Source organism: Manacus candei, unplaced genomic scaffold (genome assembly GCF_025592945.1).
Source record: "Manacus candei isolate 608988 ecotype Guabito, Panama unplaced genomic scaffold, ASM2559294v1 h1tg000368l, whole genome shotgun sequence".
NCBI classification, from domain to species: domain Eukaryota; kingdom Metazoa; phylum Chordata; class Aves; order Passeriformes; family Pipridae; genus Manacus; species Manacus candei.
In genome coordinates this window covers 15,095-31,358 of record NW_026138416.1, presented here as the reverse complement: position 1 = coordinate 31,358, position 16,264 = coordinate 15,095, and the positions used below count along the sequence as shown (strand labels likewise).

The 16,264-nt window shown below is 52.3% G+C and overlaps 1 protein-coding gene across 1 annotated transcript in view; it reads right to left on the bottom strand.

Annotated features, from left to right (window-relative positions):
• Positions 1-289: 289 nt before the first annotated feature.
• Positions 290-16,264, bottom strand: part of LOC127465331 (FACT complex subunit SPT16-like) — a 29,298-nt gene continuing 13,323 nt past the window's right edge. Inside the window, 13 exon segments of the mRNA XM_051775800.1 lie at positions 290-403; positions 937-1,067; positions 1,883-2,052; positions 3,672-3,747; positions 4,971-5,083; positions 6,363-6,488; positions 8,140-8,258; positions 9,013-9,139; positions 10,259-10,394; positions 11,169-11,296; positions 12,763-12,916; positions 12,995-13,110; positions 13,879-13,974. Of these exon segments, the coding sequence (XP_051631760.1) occupies positions 944-1,067; positions 1,883-2,052; positions 3,672-3,747; positions 4,971-5,083; positions 6,363-6,488; positions 8,140-8,258; positions 9,013-9,139; positions 10,259-10,394; positions 11,169-11,296; positions 12,763-12,916; positions 12,995-13,110; positions 13,879-13,974 (1,485 nt within the window). The 3' untranslated portion in view covers positions 290-403; positions 937-943.

The window sequence follows — 16,264 nt, the reverse complement described above, 5'->3', positions numbered from 1 at the left end:
ACCAGGTGAGCTCAGCTGGGCCCAGGGGAGCCCCAAAGCCCCCCAGACCTCCCCCAGGTGAGCTCAGCTGGGCCCAGGTGAGCTCCAAACCCCCCCCAAACCTCCCCCAGGAGCTCCAAAACGTGCCCAGGTGAGCCCAGGGGAGCCCCAAACCTCCCCCAGGTGTGCCCAGGTAAGCCCCAAACCCCCACAAACCTCCCCCAGGAGCCCCCAGGTGTGCCCAGGTGAGCCCCAAACCTCCCCCAGGTGTGCCCAGGTATGCCCAGGTGCCCTCACCTGACTCCTCAGCCTCGGAGGAATAGTCCTCATCGCTGTCCTCCTCCTCCTCCTCGTCCTCCTCGGAGGGGTTGAAGGTCTCGTCCTCCAGCTCCGACTCCGAGTCCCCCGGCTCCGCCTCCGAGCCCTGCCCGGACAGGGAGGGACAGGTGAGGCACAGGTGAGGGACAGGTGTGGGACAGGTGAGACACAGGTGTGAAACAGGTGAGTTACCTCCCCCTCAGGCTCCAGGAAGGACCACCCCCCCTGCTCGAAGGAGCCCTCGGGGTGGGGAGGGACAGGTGGGATGGGACAGGTGAGACACAGGTAAGGTACAGGTGTGACACAGGTGAGTTACAGGTGTGACTCAGGTGAGTTACCTCCCCCTCAGGCTCGAGGAAGGACCACCCCCCCTGCTCGAAGAAGCCCTTGGGGTGGGGAGGGACAGGTGGGACGGGACAGGTGAGTGAGGGGTGTGACACAGGTGTGACACAGGTGTGACACAGGTGAGTTACAGGTGAGTTACAGGTGTGTTACCTCCCCCTCTGGCTCGAGGAAGGACCACCCCCCCTGCTCGAAGGAGCCCTCGGGGTGGGGAGGGACAGGTGGGATGGGACAGGTGAGACACAGGTAAGGTACAGGTGTGACACAGGTGAGTTACAGGTGTGACAGGTGAGTTACCTCCCCCTCAGGCTCGAGGAAGGACCACCCCCCCCTGCTCGAAGAAGCCCTCGGGGTCGTCCACGATGGTTTTCATGATCTTGGTCCAGTTGAGGGACTGGACGCCCTCGGTGTACTTCAGGTCACACGAGCTGAGGGGGACAGGGGAGGGGACAGGTGAGGGGACAGGGGGACAGGGGACAGGTGAGGGGACAGGGGGGACAAAACCATCCAAAACAACCCATAAACACCCCAAAACCACCCAAAAATACCCAAAACAACCCCAAAATACTCAAAACCACCACAAAATACCCCAAAACACCCAAAAATACCCCAAACAACCCCAAAATACCCCAAACCACCCATAAATACCCCAGAACACCCCAAAAATACCAAAACCACCCAAAAATACCCAAAAACCCCCCCAACCCCCCCTCGAGGAACCCCAAACCAACCCAACACAGGCCCCAAACCAACCCCTGAAGGACCCGCCGACGAAACACCCAAAAAACCCCCCAAAAACCCCCCCAAAAAAACCCCCCAAACGACTCAAACCCACCCATAACAACCCAAAAAAACCCCCAAACCCACCCAAGAGCACCCCTAAAAACCCCAAACCCCCTCGAACAGCCCCAAAACAACCCTCAAAGGCTCAAAAAACCCCGCGTTGACGAATCGCTGAAGAAACGCCAAAAATGCCCCAAAACCACCCAAAAAGCCCCAAAACCCCCCAAAAGGCTCAAACCCACCCATAACAACCCAAAAAAACCCCAAACCCACTCAAGAGCACCCCTAAAAACCCCAAACCCCCTCGAGGAGCCCCAAAACAACCCCGGAAGGGCTCAAAAAAACCCGCGTTGATGAATTGCTGAAAAACCGCCGGAAACGCCCCAAAATGCCCCAAAACGCCCCAAAACCCCCCAAAACGCCCCAAAAAGCCCCGAAATGTCCCCAAAAAGGTTCTCACTTGAGCCACTCCTTGATGGGGTCGAGCGAGGCGACGGGGATGGCGTTGATCATGGTCACCTTGCGCGCGTAGTCCTTGTACACGATGACCAGGTCGAAGTTCTTCAGGTGGAACTGCACCCGCTCGAAGTGGATCAGCTCCACCTCGTCCAGGGTCACCACGAACGGCGGCTGGGGGGGGACAGGGGGGTCACCTGGGGGCACCTGGATACACCTGGATACACCTGGGAACACCTGGATACACCTGGGGGCACCTGGATACACCTGGATACACCTGGGAACACCTGGATACACCTGGGGGCACCTGGATACACCTGGGATAGCTGGGAACCCCCAGGACACTGAACTGGGCACAGCTGGGCACACCTGGGGAAAGTGGATCAGCTCCACCTCGTCCAGGGTCACCACGAACGGGGGCTGGGGGGGGACAGGGGGGTCACCTGGGGGCAGGTGAGACCACCTGGGGGCACCTGGATACACCTGGGGGCACCTGGGGGCACCTGGGCACACCTGGGATAGCTGGGACACTGAATTGGATACACCTGGGCACACCTGGGGGAAGTGGATCAGCTCCACCTCGTCCAGGGTCACCACGAACGGGGGCTATGGGGGGGGACATGGGGGTCACCTGGGGGCACCTGGGCACACCTGGGGGCACCTGGATACACCTGGGATAGCTGGGAACCCCCAGGACACTGAACTGGGCACACCTGGGCACACCTGGGGGAAGTGGATCAGCTCCACCTCGTCCAGGGTCACCACGAACGGTGGCTGGGGGGGGACAGGGGGGTCACCTGGGGGCAGGTGAGACCACCTGGGCACACCTGGGATAGCTGGGACACTGAATTGGATACACCTGGGCACACCTGGGCACACCTGGGGGAAGTGGATCAGCTCCACCTCGTCCAGGGTCACCACGAACGGCGGCTGGGGGGGGACAGGTGAGTCACCTGGGGGCACCTGGATACACCTGGGAACACCTGGGCACACCTGGGATAGCTGGGACACTGAATTGGATATACCTGGGCACACCTGGGGGAAGTGGATCAGCTCCACCTCGTCCAGGGTCACCACGAACGGCGGCTGGGGGAACACCTGGGGGTCACCTGGGGGCACCTGGATACACCTGGGATAGCTGGGAACCCCTGGGACACTGAACTGGGCACACCTGGGCACACCTGGGATACACCTGGGATACCTGAGCACACCTGAGGACACACCTGAGACCACCTAGGGATACCTGAGCACACCTGGGACACAGCTGAGCACACCTGGGGGTACCTGGACACACCTGGGCACACCTGGGGGTACCTGGGACACACCTGGGCACACCTGGGCACACCTGGGGGTACCTGAGCACACACCTGAGCACACCTGGGGACACCTGGGGGTACCTGGGCCACACCTGGGCACACCTGGGGGTACCTGAGAACACACCTGGGGACACCTGAGCACACCTGGGCCACACCTGAGATACCTGGGCCACACCTGGGCACACCTGTAGATACCTGGGACATACCTGGCCACACCTGGGCACACCTGGAGATACCTGGGACATACCTGGCCACACCTGGGACACACCTGGGGGTACCTGGGACACACCTGAGCACACCTGGGACACACCTGGACACACCTGGGGGTACCTGGGCACACCTGGGGGTACCTGGGACACACCTGGGGGTACCTGGGCACACCTGGGGGTACCTGGGACACACCTGGGGGTACCAGGGACACACCTGGGCACACCTGGGACACACCTGGGCACCCCTGGGCACACGTGCTGGACTCACCCACTCGGTGCAGTTGACGAGGGCGCTGCTGGTGGGCTGCAGGAGGCAGGTGCTGCGGTACGGGGCACCGTTGAACCTGGGCACCAAAAACACCAAAATCACCCCAAAAACACCCAAACACACCCCAAAAACACCCAGAATCACCCCAAAAACACCCAAACACACCCCAAAAACACCCAGAATCACCCCAAAAACACCCAAACACACCCCAAAAACACCCAGAATCACCCCAAAAATGGGCACGGCGGGCCAAGGGACCCCAAAAACACACAAAATCACCCCAAAAACACCCAAAATCACCCCAAAAATGGGCACAACCACCCAAAGGACCCCAAAAACACAGGGACCCCAAAAATTCACAAAGAGACCCCAAAACCCACAGAGGGACCCCAAAAATGGGCACAACAGGCCAAGGGACCCCAAAACCCCACAGAAAGTACCCAAAACCCACAGAGGGACCACAAAAATCCACAGAAACCCCAAAAATTCACAGAGAAACCCCAAAAATCCAGAGAAACCCCAAAAATTCACAGAGAGACCCCAAAAATCCAGAGAAACCCCAAAAATCCAGAGAAACCCCAAAAATTCACAGAGAGACCCCAAAACCCACAGAGGGACCCCAAAAATCCATAGAAACCCCAAAAATTCACAGAGAAACCCCAAAAATTCAGAGGGACCCCAAAACCCACAGAGAGACCCCAAAAATCCAGAGAAACCCCAAAAATTCACAGAGGGATCCCAAAACCCTCCAAATCCTTGAGGAGACCCTAAAAACTCCCCCAGAAACGTCCCGAAAAGCCGCCAAAAATCCCCCAAAATTCAAAATACACTCCCCCCAAAAAATCCTGATAAAACGCACAAAAAATCCCCCCAAAAATCCCCAAAAAATCCTCAAAAAAATCCCCAAATATCCCAGGACTCTCCAGGACCCCCAGACCCTTTTCAGGACCCCAAAACTCCCCCGGAAACATCCTGAAAAGTCACCGAAAAATCCCACAAAAATTCAAAATGTACCCCCCTAAAAATCCTAAAAAAAATCCTAAAAAAATCCCCAAAAAATCCCGAAAAATCCCCAAAAAACCTGAAAAAATCCCGGAACTCTCCAGGACCCCCAGAGTCATCCCAGGACCCCAAAACTCCCCAAAAACTCTCCCGGAAACATCCTGAAAAGTCACCAAAAAATCCCCCAAAATTCCAAATGTACCCCCCCAAAATTCCTAAAAAAATCCAAAAAAATTCCCAAAAAATCCCCAAAACTCCCCAAAAATCCCCCAAATGCCCCAAAAGCCCCGGACGTACCCCAGCTCCCGGAAGGGCACCTCGAACTCCAGCTCCTCCTTGGTGAGGGCCTCGACCTTCTCGATGAAGTTCTTGAAGGCCGTTTTCAGCTTGTGCCGCATCTCCCGCTCCATCTGGGGCCCAAAACACGGGGAAATGGACCCAAAATGTAGAGAAATGGGGCCAAAATGTAGAGAAAGGGGCCCAAAATGTAGAGAAATGGGGCCAAAATGTAGAGAAATGGGGCCAAAATGGAGGGAAAGGGGCCCAAAATGTAGAGAAAGGGGCTCAAAATGGAGGGAAAGGGGCCCAAAATGTAGAGAAATGGGCCCAAAATACACAGAAAGGGGCTCAAAATGTACAGAAATGGGGCCAAAATGTAGAGAAATGGGCCCAAAATGGAGGGAAAGGGGCTCAAAATAGAAAGAAATGACCCAAAGTGCACAGAAATGAGCCCAAAATGTACGGAAATTGCCCAGAACAGACAGAAATGAACCCAAAATACATGGAAACGGACCTAAAACACACAGAAATGAGCCCCAAATGTATGGAAATGGGCCCAAAATAGATAGAAATGGGCCCAAAATAGACAGAAATGAGCCCAAAATAGACAGAAATGAGCCCAAAACACATGGAAGCGATCCTAAAATCGGCAGAAATGACCCCAAAACACCCAGAAATGAGCCCAAAATGTATGGAAATGGGCCCAAAATAAATAGAAATGGCCCCAAAACACCCAGAAATGAGCCCAAAACACATGGAAATGATTCCAAAACAGACAGAAAGAAGCTCAAAACACCCAGAAATGACCCCCAAATGTATGGAAATGAGCCCCAAATAGACAGAAATGAGCCCCAAATAGACACAAACGAGCCCAAATCCCACGGAAGTGATTTTAAAATGGGCAAAAACGACCCCAAAACACCCAGAAACGAGCCCAAAACACCAGGAAGCGATTCCAAAACAGAGACGAGCCCAAAATGCACAGAAACGAGCCCAAAACACCCCAAACCCCCCCAAACCCAGGGCAATCCCCCCTTTCCTCCCTCCAGAGCCCCTTTGGTTCCCTTTTCTCCCCCTCAAACCCCCTCTGATCCCCGTTTTTCACCGTTTTCTCCCATTTTATCCCCATTTTTTCCCCATTTTTTCCCCATTTTCTCCATTTTTTTCCCATTTTTTCCCAAATTCCCCCGTTTTTCCCCCATTTCTCCCCCCCTGCTCAGCGTACAGCCCGTCCCTGTGGTGCCTGTGCAGCTCCAGGCCCCCCCTTCCTCCCATTTTCTCCCATTTTCTCCCATTTTTTTGCCTTTTTTTCCCACTTTTTCCCATTTTTTCACCGTTTTTTCCCATTTTTTCCCATTTTTTCCCCGTTTTTTCCCGTTTTCCCCCGTTTTCCCCCCGTTTTCCCCCCACCTGCTCTGCGTAGAGGTCGTCCCTGTCGTGCATGTGCTGGTGCTTGCCCAGGTCCGTGGTGATCTCGCCCACCTCGGTGTAGAACTGCACGTCCGTGTGCCGCTTCTTCCCGAACATGATGGCGTTCTGGGACCAAAAAAACAGGGAATTACACCCAAAATCCAGGGGTTACACCCCAAATCATGGGATTCCAACCCAAATCAGGGCTTCTTCCCGAACATGATGGTGTTCTGGGGACCCAAAATCCAGGGGTTTCACCCCAAAATCAGGGGATTCCACCCCAAAATCCAGGCGTTTCACCCCAAAATACACAAATTTCCACCCCAAATCCACAGATTTTCACCCCAAAACACACAAATTTCCACCCCAAAACCCCCAGATTTCACCCTAAAGTCCCTGGATTTCACCCCAAAACCACCAGATTTCACCCCAAAACCACCGGATTTCACCCCAAAACCTCTGGGTTTCACCCAAAATTCCAGAGGTTTCACCCCAAAATCCCCGTGTTTTGCCCCAAAGTCCCAAGGTTTGGCCCCAAAACCAGCAGTTTTTTCCCCAAAATCCCCCTTTTTCCCCCCAAACCCGTGTTTTTCCCAAAATCCCCATTTTTTGCCCAAAATCCCCTTTTTTCCCCCCAGACCTTGAGGTGGAAGTGCAGCACGATGATCATCTCCCCATCACAGACTCTGACCCCAAAACCAGCAGTTCTTTGCCCGAAATCCCCATTTTTCCCCCCAAACCTGTGTTTTTCCCCAAAATCCCCATTTTTTGCCCAAAATCCCCATTTTTTGCCCAAAATCGGTGTTTTTTGCCCCAGACCTTGAGGTGGAAGTGCAGCACGATGATCATCTCCCCAGCCCAACCTCTGACCCCAAACCCAGGAATTTTTTTTGCCCGAAATCCCTGGTTTTCACCCCAAACCTGTTTTTTCACCCCAAATTTGGGTTTTTTGCCCAAAATCCCGTTTTTTTGCCCCAGACCTTGAGGTGGAAGTGCAGCACGATGATCATCTCCCCATCACAGACTCTGACCCCAAACCCAGCAGTTCTTTTCCCGAAATCCCCATTTTTCCCCCCAAACCTGTGTTTTTCCCCAAAATCCCCATTTTTTGCCCGAAATCCCGTTTTTTTGCCCCAGACCTTGAGGTGGAAGTGCAGCACGATGATCATCTCCCCATCACAGACTCTGACCCCAAAACCAGCAGTTTTTTCCCCAAAATCCCCCTTTTTCCCCTCAAACCCGTGTTTTTCCCCAAATGCCCATTTTTTGCCCAAAATCGGTGTTTTCCCCCCCAAACCTTGAGGTGGAAGTGCAGCACGATGATCATCTCCCCAGCCCAACCTCTGACCCCAAACCCAGGAGTTCTTTGCCCGAAATCCCCATTTTTCCCCCCAAACCTGTGTTTTTCCCCAAAATCCCCATTTTTTGCCCGAAATCCCGGTTTTTTGCCCCAAACCTTGAGGTGGAAGTGCAGCACAATGATCATCTCGCCAGCCCAACCTCTGACCCCAAACCCAGGAATTTTTTTTGCCCGAAATCCCTGGTTTTCACCCCAAACCTGTTTTTTCACCCCAAATTTGGGTTTTTTGCCCAAAATCCCGTTTTTATGCCCCAGACCTTGAGGTGGAAGTGCAGCACGATGATCATCTCCCCATCACAGACTCTGACCCCAAACCCAGCAGTTCTTTGCCCGAAATCCCCATTTTTCCCCCCAAACCTGTGTTTTTCCCCAAAATCCCCATTTTTTGCCCAAAATCCCGTTTTTTTTGCCCCAGACCTTGAGGTGGAAGTGCAGCACGATGATCATCTCGCCGTCACAGGGCTGGAACACGGCGTGTTTGATGTTGTTGTACAGGATGTCCACCTTGTCCCCCCGCACCGACGTGAACCGGAACCCTGAGGACCCAAAAACACCCGGTTTGAGCCCAAAAACGAGGAGAATGACCCCGAAAAACAGGGAAAACCCCCAGGGACACCCCAAAAACACCCAAACCCACACAAAAAAAACCCAAAAACCCCCCATGGAACCCCCAAAAAACCCAAAAAAGCCCAATGAAAACCCAAAAAAACTGAAAAAAAATGAAAATCCAAAAAAACCCAAATGAAAACCCCCAAAAAAACCCCAAAAACCATGAAAACACAAAATATCCAGTGAAAAAACAATGAAAACCCCAAAACTCCTATGAAAACCCCCCAAAAAATCCCTAAAACCCCGATAAAACCTGAAAAAAACCAAAACACCCAATGAAAACCAAAAAAACCCCAAAAACCCCAATAAAACCCCAAAAAAGCCAATGAAACCCCCCCAAAAAAGTGAAAACTCACAAAAAAACCAAAAAACCCAATGAAAACCCAAAACCCCAGTGAAAATCAAAAAAACTCCAATGGAAACCCAAAAAAAACCAATACAAACCCAAAAAACCCAATGAAACCCCCAAAAAAACCCCAAGGAAAACCAAAAAAAAAAACACTAAAAACCCAAAGAAAACCCCCTATAAAACCCAAAACCCAATGAAAACCCCAAAAATCCCAATGAAACCCCAAATAAACCCCAGAAAACGCAGTGAAAACCCAAAAAACCCCACTGAACCCCCATAAAAGCCCCCAAACCCCAATGAAAGCCCCAAAAGAACCCCAAGCCCAAGCCCACCGTTGACGTGCGCCTCGAGGGCCCCCTGCATCCTCTTCTGGGCGATGTTGGGTCGGATGTAGAGGTCCTTGAGCTTGGGGTTGCTGCGGTTCAGGTTGATCACCAGCGAGTCCTGCTTCACGATGCCCTACAAACAACCCCCACCGGCCTCAGGGCACGGCAACGGCACCAAACGGCACCAAAACGGCACCAAAACAGCCCCAAATGACCCAAAACGGCCCCAAAACGGCCCAGAATGACCCAAAACGGCCCCCAAATGCCCCAAAACAGCCCAAAATAGCCCTGAAACTGCCCCAAAACCGCCTCAAATGCCCCAAAACGGCCCCCAAAAGTCCCCAAAACAGCCCAAAATAGCCCTGAAACTGCCCCAAAACTGCCCCCGAGTGGCACCAAAACACCCCAAAATGGCCCCGAAATGCCCCCCAAACTGTCTCCAAAACACCCCCAAAACTGCCCCAAAACTGCCACAAAATGCTCCAAAACTGCCCCAAAACGACCCAAACCTGCCCCAAAACACCCCAAAACTGCCCCAAAATCCCCCCAAATCACCCCAAACCTGCCCCTAAATGCCCCCAAAACTACCCCAAAACACCCCAAAACTACCCAAACCTGCCCCCAAATACCCCCAAAACTGCCCCAAAACAACCCCAAAATGCCCCAAAACAGCCCTGAAATGGCCCCAAATCCTCCAAAACTGTCTCAACACTGCCCCAAAACACCCCAAAACTGCCCCAAAATGCCCCGAAGTTGCCCCAAGACGCCCTGAAACACCCCAAAACAGCTCCAGAACTGCCCCAAAACACCCCAAAACATCCCAAAACTGCCTCGAAACTGCCCCAAAACACCCCAAAGTGCCCTAAAACCCAAACTTGCCCCCAAACACCCAAAACCTGCCCCAAAATCCCCCCAAATCACCCCAAACCTGCCCCTAAATGCCCCCAAAACTGCCCCAAAACAACCCCAAACTACCCAAAACTGCCCCCAAACAACCCAAAACTGCCCCCAAACACCCCATAACTGCCCCCAAACACCCCAAAACTACCCAAAACTGCCCCCAAACACCCCCAAACCTGCCCCAAGAGATCCCAAAACACTCCAAGACTGCCCCAAGACACCCCAACACACCCCAAAACTGCCCCTGAACGCCCCCGAAACCACCCAAAAAAACGCCCCAAAACACCCCAAATCCCCCCAAAACACCCCAAATCCCCCCGAAGCCCCCCAAAGCCCCCCCAAATCCCCTCACCTCCTTCTCCTTCTCCTCGGCCTCGCGGGTCTTGTACCGTTTCTGCACCTCCTTGATGATCCTGAAGGCGTTCTGCAGGTTGGACGCCGGCACCGTCTGCTCCCCGGGGGGCTTCAGGTTGGACGCCCGGTACGTGCTGGGGGGGGACAGAAACGCGCTCAGGGACCCCAAAAACGGCCTCGGGGACCCAAAAATGGCCTCAGGGACCCCAAAAATGGGTGAGAAACCCCCAAAAAACAGCCTCGGGAACCCACAAAAACCCCTTCAGGTTGGACGCCCGGTACGTGCTGGGGGGGACAGAAACGCACTCAGGGACCCCAAAAACACACTCAGGGACCCCAAAAACACCCAAAGGGGACCCCAAAAATGGCCTCGGGGACCCAAAAATGGGTGAGAAACCCCAAAAAACGGCCTCGGGAACCCAAAAAAACCCCTTCAGGAACCCACAGAAACCCCTTCAGGTTGGACGCCCGGCACGTGCTGGGGGGGGACAGAAACGCGCTCAGGGACCCCAAAAACACACTCAGGGACCCCAAAAACACACTCAGGGACCCCAAAAATGGCCTCGGGGACCCAAAAATGGGTGAGAAACCCCCAAAAACAGCCTCGGGACCCCAAAAAAACACCTGTAGGCCCTACAGGAATGGTTTGTTCCCAAACACCCCCCATAATTACTGTAGGCCCTACAGGAATGGTTTGTTCCCAAACACCCCCCATAATTACTGTAGGTCCTACAGGAAGGGTTTGTTTACAAACACTCACATCTCCTTGACGAAGGTGGCCTCGGGGTTGGGGAAGATGTTGCCCTTGTGCCCCCATAATTACTGTAGGCCCTACAGGAACTCGTGTTCCCAAACACCCCCCGTTATTATTGTAGGCCCTACAGGAATGTTTGTTTACACACACTCACATCTCCTTGACGAAGGTGGCCTCGGGGTTGGGGAAGATGTTGCCCTCGTTCCTGCCCAGGGCGCTGCCCGGGCAGAAGAAGTTGATGCGCAGGTAGGTGTAGTCGCCTTCCACCGACATGCTGATGTTCTGGGGGGGGCACAGACCCGAAAATGAGGGGTTTGGGACCAAAAAGGAGGGGATTGGGACCAAAAATGAGGGATGGCAGCACAAAAAGGAGGGGTTTGGGACCAAAAATGAGGGATTTCTGCCCAGAAATGAAGGATTGCACACCAAAAATGAAGCATTGCACACCAAAAAGGAAGGATTTCAGCCCAAAAATGAGGGACTTCTGCCCAAAAATGAAGGATTGCACACCAAAAAGGAAGGATTTCAGCCCAAAAATGAGGGATTTCTGCCCAAAAAGGAAGGATTTCTGCCCAAAAAGGAGGGATTTCTGCCCAAAAATGAAGGATTTTCACCCAAAAATGAGGGATTTCCACCCAAAAAGGAGGGATTTCAGCCCAAAAATGAAGGATTTTCGAGGGGGTGTTTCTGAGGTATTTTGGAGCCTTTTGGGGGATTTGGGGGAGTTTTTTGGAGTGTTTTTTTTTTTAGGGGGTGTTTTTGAGGAATTTCAGAGCAGTTTCGGAGCCATTTTGGGGGATTTAGGGGGGTTTTCTTGGAGTGTTTTTTGACGGGTTTTTGAGGAATTCTGGGGGGGTTTGGAGCAGTTTGGGAGGATTTAGGGGAGTTTTTTGGGGTGTTTTTTGACAGGGATTTTGGGACAAAGAGCAGGGATTTTGGGGTGAATTCTGAGGATTTGGGGCCCCCCATACCTTGATGGTGGCGATGTGGAAGGGCGGGGATTTTGGGGTGAATCCCGGGGATTTTGGGGTGGATTTTGGGGTGAATCCCGGTGATTTTGGGGTGGATTTTGGGCCCCCCCCTACCTTGATGGTGGCGATGTGGAAGGGCGGGGATTTTGGGGTGGATTTTGGGGTGAATCCCGGGGATTTCGGGGTGGATTTTGGGGAGAATCCCGGTGATTTCAGGCCCCCCCCTCACCTTGATGGTGGCGATGTGGAAGGGCAAGGATTTTGGGGTGGATTTTGGGGTGAATCCCGGGGATTTTGGGGTGGATTTTGGGGCCCCCCTCACCTTGATGGTGGCGATGTGGAAGGGCGGGGATTTTGGGGTGAATCCCGGGGATTTCGGGGTGGATTTTGGGGTGAATCCCGGTGATTTTGGGGTGAATCCCGGTGATTTTGGGGTGGATTTGGGGCCCCCCTCACCTTGATGGTGGCGATGTGGAAGGGCGGGGATTTTGGGGTGAATCCCGGGGATTTCGGGGTGGATTTTGGGGTGAATCCCGGTGATTTTGGGGTGAATCCCGGTGATTTTGGGGTGGATTTTGGGGCCCCCCTCACCTTGATGGTGGCGATGTGGAAGGGCGAGGATTTTGGGGTGGATTTCGGGGTGAATCCCGGGGATTTTGGGGTGGATTTTGGGGCCCCCCTCACCTTGATGGTGGCGATGTGGAAGGGCGGGGATTTTGGGGTGGATTTTGGGGTGAATCCCGGTGATTTTGGGGTGGATTTGGGGCCCCCCCTCACCTTGATGGTGGCGATGTGGAAGGGCGTGGCGATGCCGAAGACGGGCATGATGACGCTCTCGTACTTCTTGTCGATGTAGATCTTCATCTCGCGCACGTGCGGCTCCTTGGGCAGCAGCGCCGCGCTCTTGTACGACACGTTCGACTTGCGGGCCCTGGGGACGGGGGTTTTTGGGGTGAAACCCGCCCGTTTTGGGTCAGGAGGTTGGGGTTGGGAGGGTCGGGGGGGTTACTTTTGTGTCTGCTGCTCGCCGCGCTGCTCGGTGAGGCGGCGCCGGGCGTCCTCGTTGAGCTGGGTGGCCAACTCCTTCTGGTGGGCGCGGCGCTTCTCCTCCGCCGTCAGCTCGTTCTGGGGGGGAAACGGGGCATTTTGGGGTCACCCCGAGGGTGTGGGATCCCCCTCGGGGTTGGGGGGGTCAGGGTTGGTTTTGGAGGGGGAGTTGGGGTGGTTTTTGGGTGGATTTGGGGTGTTCTTGGGGTGGTTTTTGGGTTCCCAGGGCTCTTTTTGGGGTGTTTTTGGGGTGGTTTCATGGGGTGGTTTTGGGGGTTTTTGGGTTCCCAGGGCTCTTTTTGGGGTGTTTTTGGGGTGGTTTCATGGGGTGGTTTTGGGGGTTTTTGGGTTCCCAGGGCTCTTTTTGGGGGGTTTTTTGGGCGGTTTTGGGGTGGTTTTGGGGGTGTTTCTGGGTTCCCAGGGCTCTTTTTGGGGTTTTTTTGGGGTGGTTTTGGGGTGGTTTTGGGTTCCCAGGGCTCTTTTTGGGTGTTTTTTTGGGGTGGTTTTGAGGGTGTTTCTGGGTTCCCAGGGCTCTTTTTGGGTGTTTTTGGGGTGGTTTCATGGGGTGGTTTTGGGGGTTTTTGGGTTCCCAGGGCTCTTTTTGGGGTTTTTTTTGGGGTGGTTTTTAGGGTGTTTCTGGGTTCCCAGGGTTCTTTTTGAGGTGTTTTTGGGGTGGTTTTGGGGCAGTTTTGGGGGTTTTTGGAGTCCCCAAGGCCTTTTTTAGGGTGGGTTTGGGGTGGGTTTTGGGGGATTTTTGGGCGGATTTTTGGGGAGATTTTGGGGGGGAGGGTTAGGGGGTTTTGGGTGGGTTTTGGGTGGTTTTTGGGGTGGATTTTGGGGTCTCACCCGGGTTCGCTCGGTGAGGAGAGCGGCGCGGGAGCTCCGGCCCAGCAGGTCCTCGGCCGCGTCCTTGTCGGGCTCCTCCTCGTCCTCATCCTCGTTCTGGGGGAGAAATCGGGGAGAAAACGGGGTGAGAAACCCCAAATCCGGGGGGAGACGGGGTGGGAGAGGGGGTGGGTTTGGGGGAAAAGGCAAAGTGAGGTAAAAACCCCGAAACTGAGGTAAAACCCCCAAAGGTGAGGTGAAAACCTCACAAAATACAGGTAAGAACGCCAAAACTGAGGTAAAAACCCCAAAACTGAGGGAAAAACCCCCAAAGGTGAGGTGAAAAGCTCACAAAATACAGGTAAGAACGCCAAAACTGAGGTAAAAAACCCAAAACTGAGGGAAAAACCCCCAAAGGTGAGGTGAAAAGCTCGCAAAATACAGGTAAGAACGTCAAAACTGAGGTAAAAACCCCAACACTGAGGTAAAAACCCTAAAAGTGAGGTAAACCCCCCACAAATTAGGGGAAAAAAAACCCCAAAAGTGAGGTAAAAGAACCCCTCAAATCTGAGGTAACCCCCTCCCCAGAACTGATGTTAAACAAACCCCAAAATCTGAGATAAGAAATCCTTCGAATCTGAGGTAAAAAACCCCCTAATCTGATGAAAAAACCCCCAAAATCTGAAGAAAAAAATCCCCCAAATCTGAGGCAAAAAACCCCCCAAACCTGAGGTAAAACCCCCCCCAGAACCAAAGTAAAAAAAAAAACAAAATCTGAGGTAAAAAACTCCCCAAATCTGAGATAAAAAACCCCCCTAATCTGATGTAAAAAAACCCCAAAATCTGAAGGAAAAAATCCCCCAAAACCGAGGCAAAAAAAATCCCCCAAACCTGAGATAAACTCCCCCCCAAATCTGAGGTAAAAAATCCCCCAAAATTGTAGTAAAAAGCTCCCTAAAACTGAGGTAAAAAAAAAAAACCAAAAGTGACATAAACCCCTCCCCAAATCTGAGGTAAAAAATCCCCCAAATCTGAGGTGAAAAACTCCCCAAATTTGAGAGAAAAAGTCCCCCAAATCTGACAGAAAAAAAATCTGAAATCTGAGATAAAAACCCCCGAAATCTGAGGTAAAAAAACAACAAACAAATCTGAAGTAAAACCCCCCCAAATCTGACATAAAAAACCCCTACATCTGAGGTAAAAAATCCCCCAAATCTGATATAAAAAAATCCCAAATCTGAGATAAAAAAAAAAACAAACGAAATCTGAGGTAAAAAAACTTTCAAAATCTGAGGTAAACCCCCCCCTAAAACTGAGGCAAAAACCTCCCCAAACCTGAGGTAAAAAACTCCCCAAACCTGAGGTAAAAAACCCCCCAAACCTGAGGTAAAAAAACCCCTCAAACCTGAGGTAAAAAAACTTCCCAAATCTGAGGTAAAAAAACCCCCAAACCTAAGGTAAAAAACTCCCCAAACCTGAGGTAAAAAAACCCCTCAAACCTGAGGTAAAAAAACTTCCCAAATCTGAGGTAAAAAAACCCCCAAACCTAAGGTAAAAAACTCCCCAAACCTGAGGTAAAAAACCCCTCAAATCTGAGCTAAAAAAACCCTCAAATCTGAGATAAAAACCTTCCCAAATCTGAGGCAAAAAACTCCCCAAATCTGAGGTAAAACTCCCCCCAAACCTGAGGTAAAAAACTCCCCAAACCTGAGGTAAAAAAATCCCTAAACCTGAGGTAAAAAAACCCCAAGTCTGAGGTAAAAATCCCCCTAAAACTGAGGTAAAAACCTCCCCAAATCTGAGGTAAAAAACTCACCAAACCTGAGGTAAAAAACTCACCAAACCTGAGGTAAAAAGACCCCCAAACCTGAGGTAAAAAACTCACCAAACCTGAGGTAAAAACCTCCCCAAACCTGAGGTAAAAAACCCCCTAAACCTGAGGTAAAAGACCCCCCAAACCTGAGGTAAAAAACTCCCCAAACCTGAGGTAAAAAAAACCCCCAAACCTGAGGTAAAAAACCCCCCAAACCTGAGGTAAAAAACTCCCCAAACCTGAGGTAAAAAAACCCCCAAACCTGAGGTTAAAAAACCCCCAAACCTGAGGTAAAAACCCCTCAAACCTGAGGTAAAAAACTCCCCATACCTGAGGCAAAAACCCCCCCAAACCTGAGGTAAAAAAACCCCCAAACCTGAGGTAAAAAAATCCCTAAACCTGAGGTAAAAAAACCCCAAGTCTGAGGTAAAAATCCCCCTAAAACTGAGGTAAAAAGCCTCCCCAAACCTGAGGTAAAAAACTCCCAAACCTGAGGTAAAAAAACCCCCAAACCTGAGGTAAAAACCTCCCCAAACCTGAGGTAAAAAACTCCCCAAACCTGAGGTAAAAAAACCCCCAAATCTGAGGCAAAAA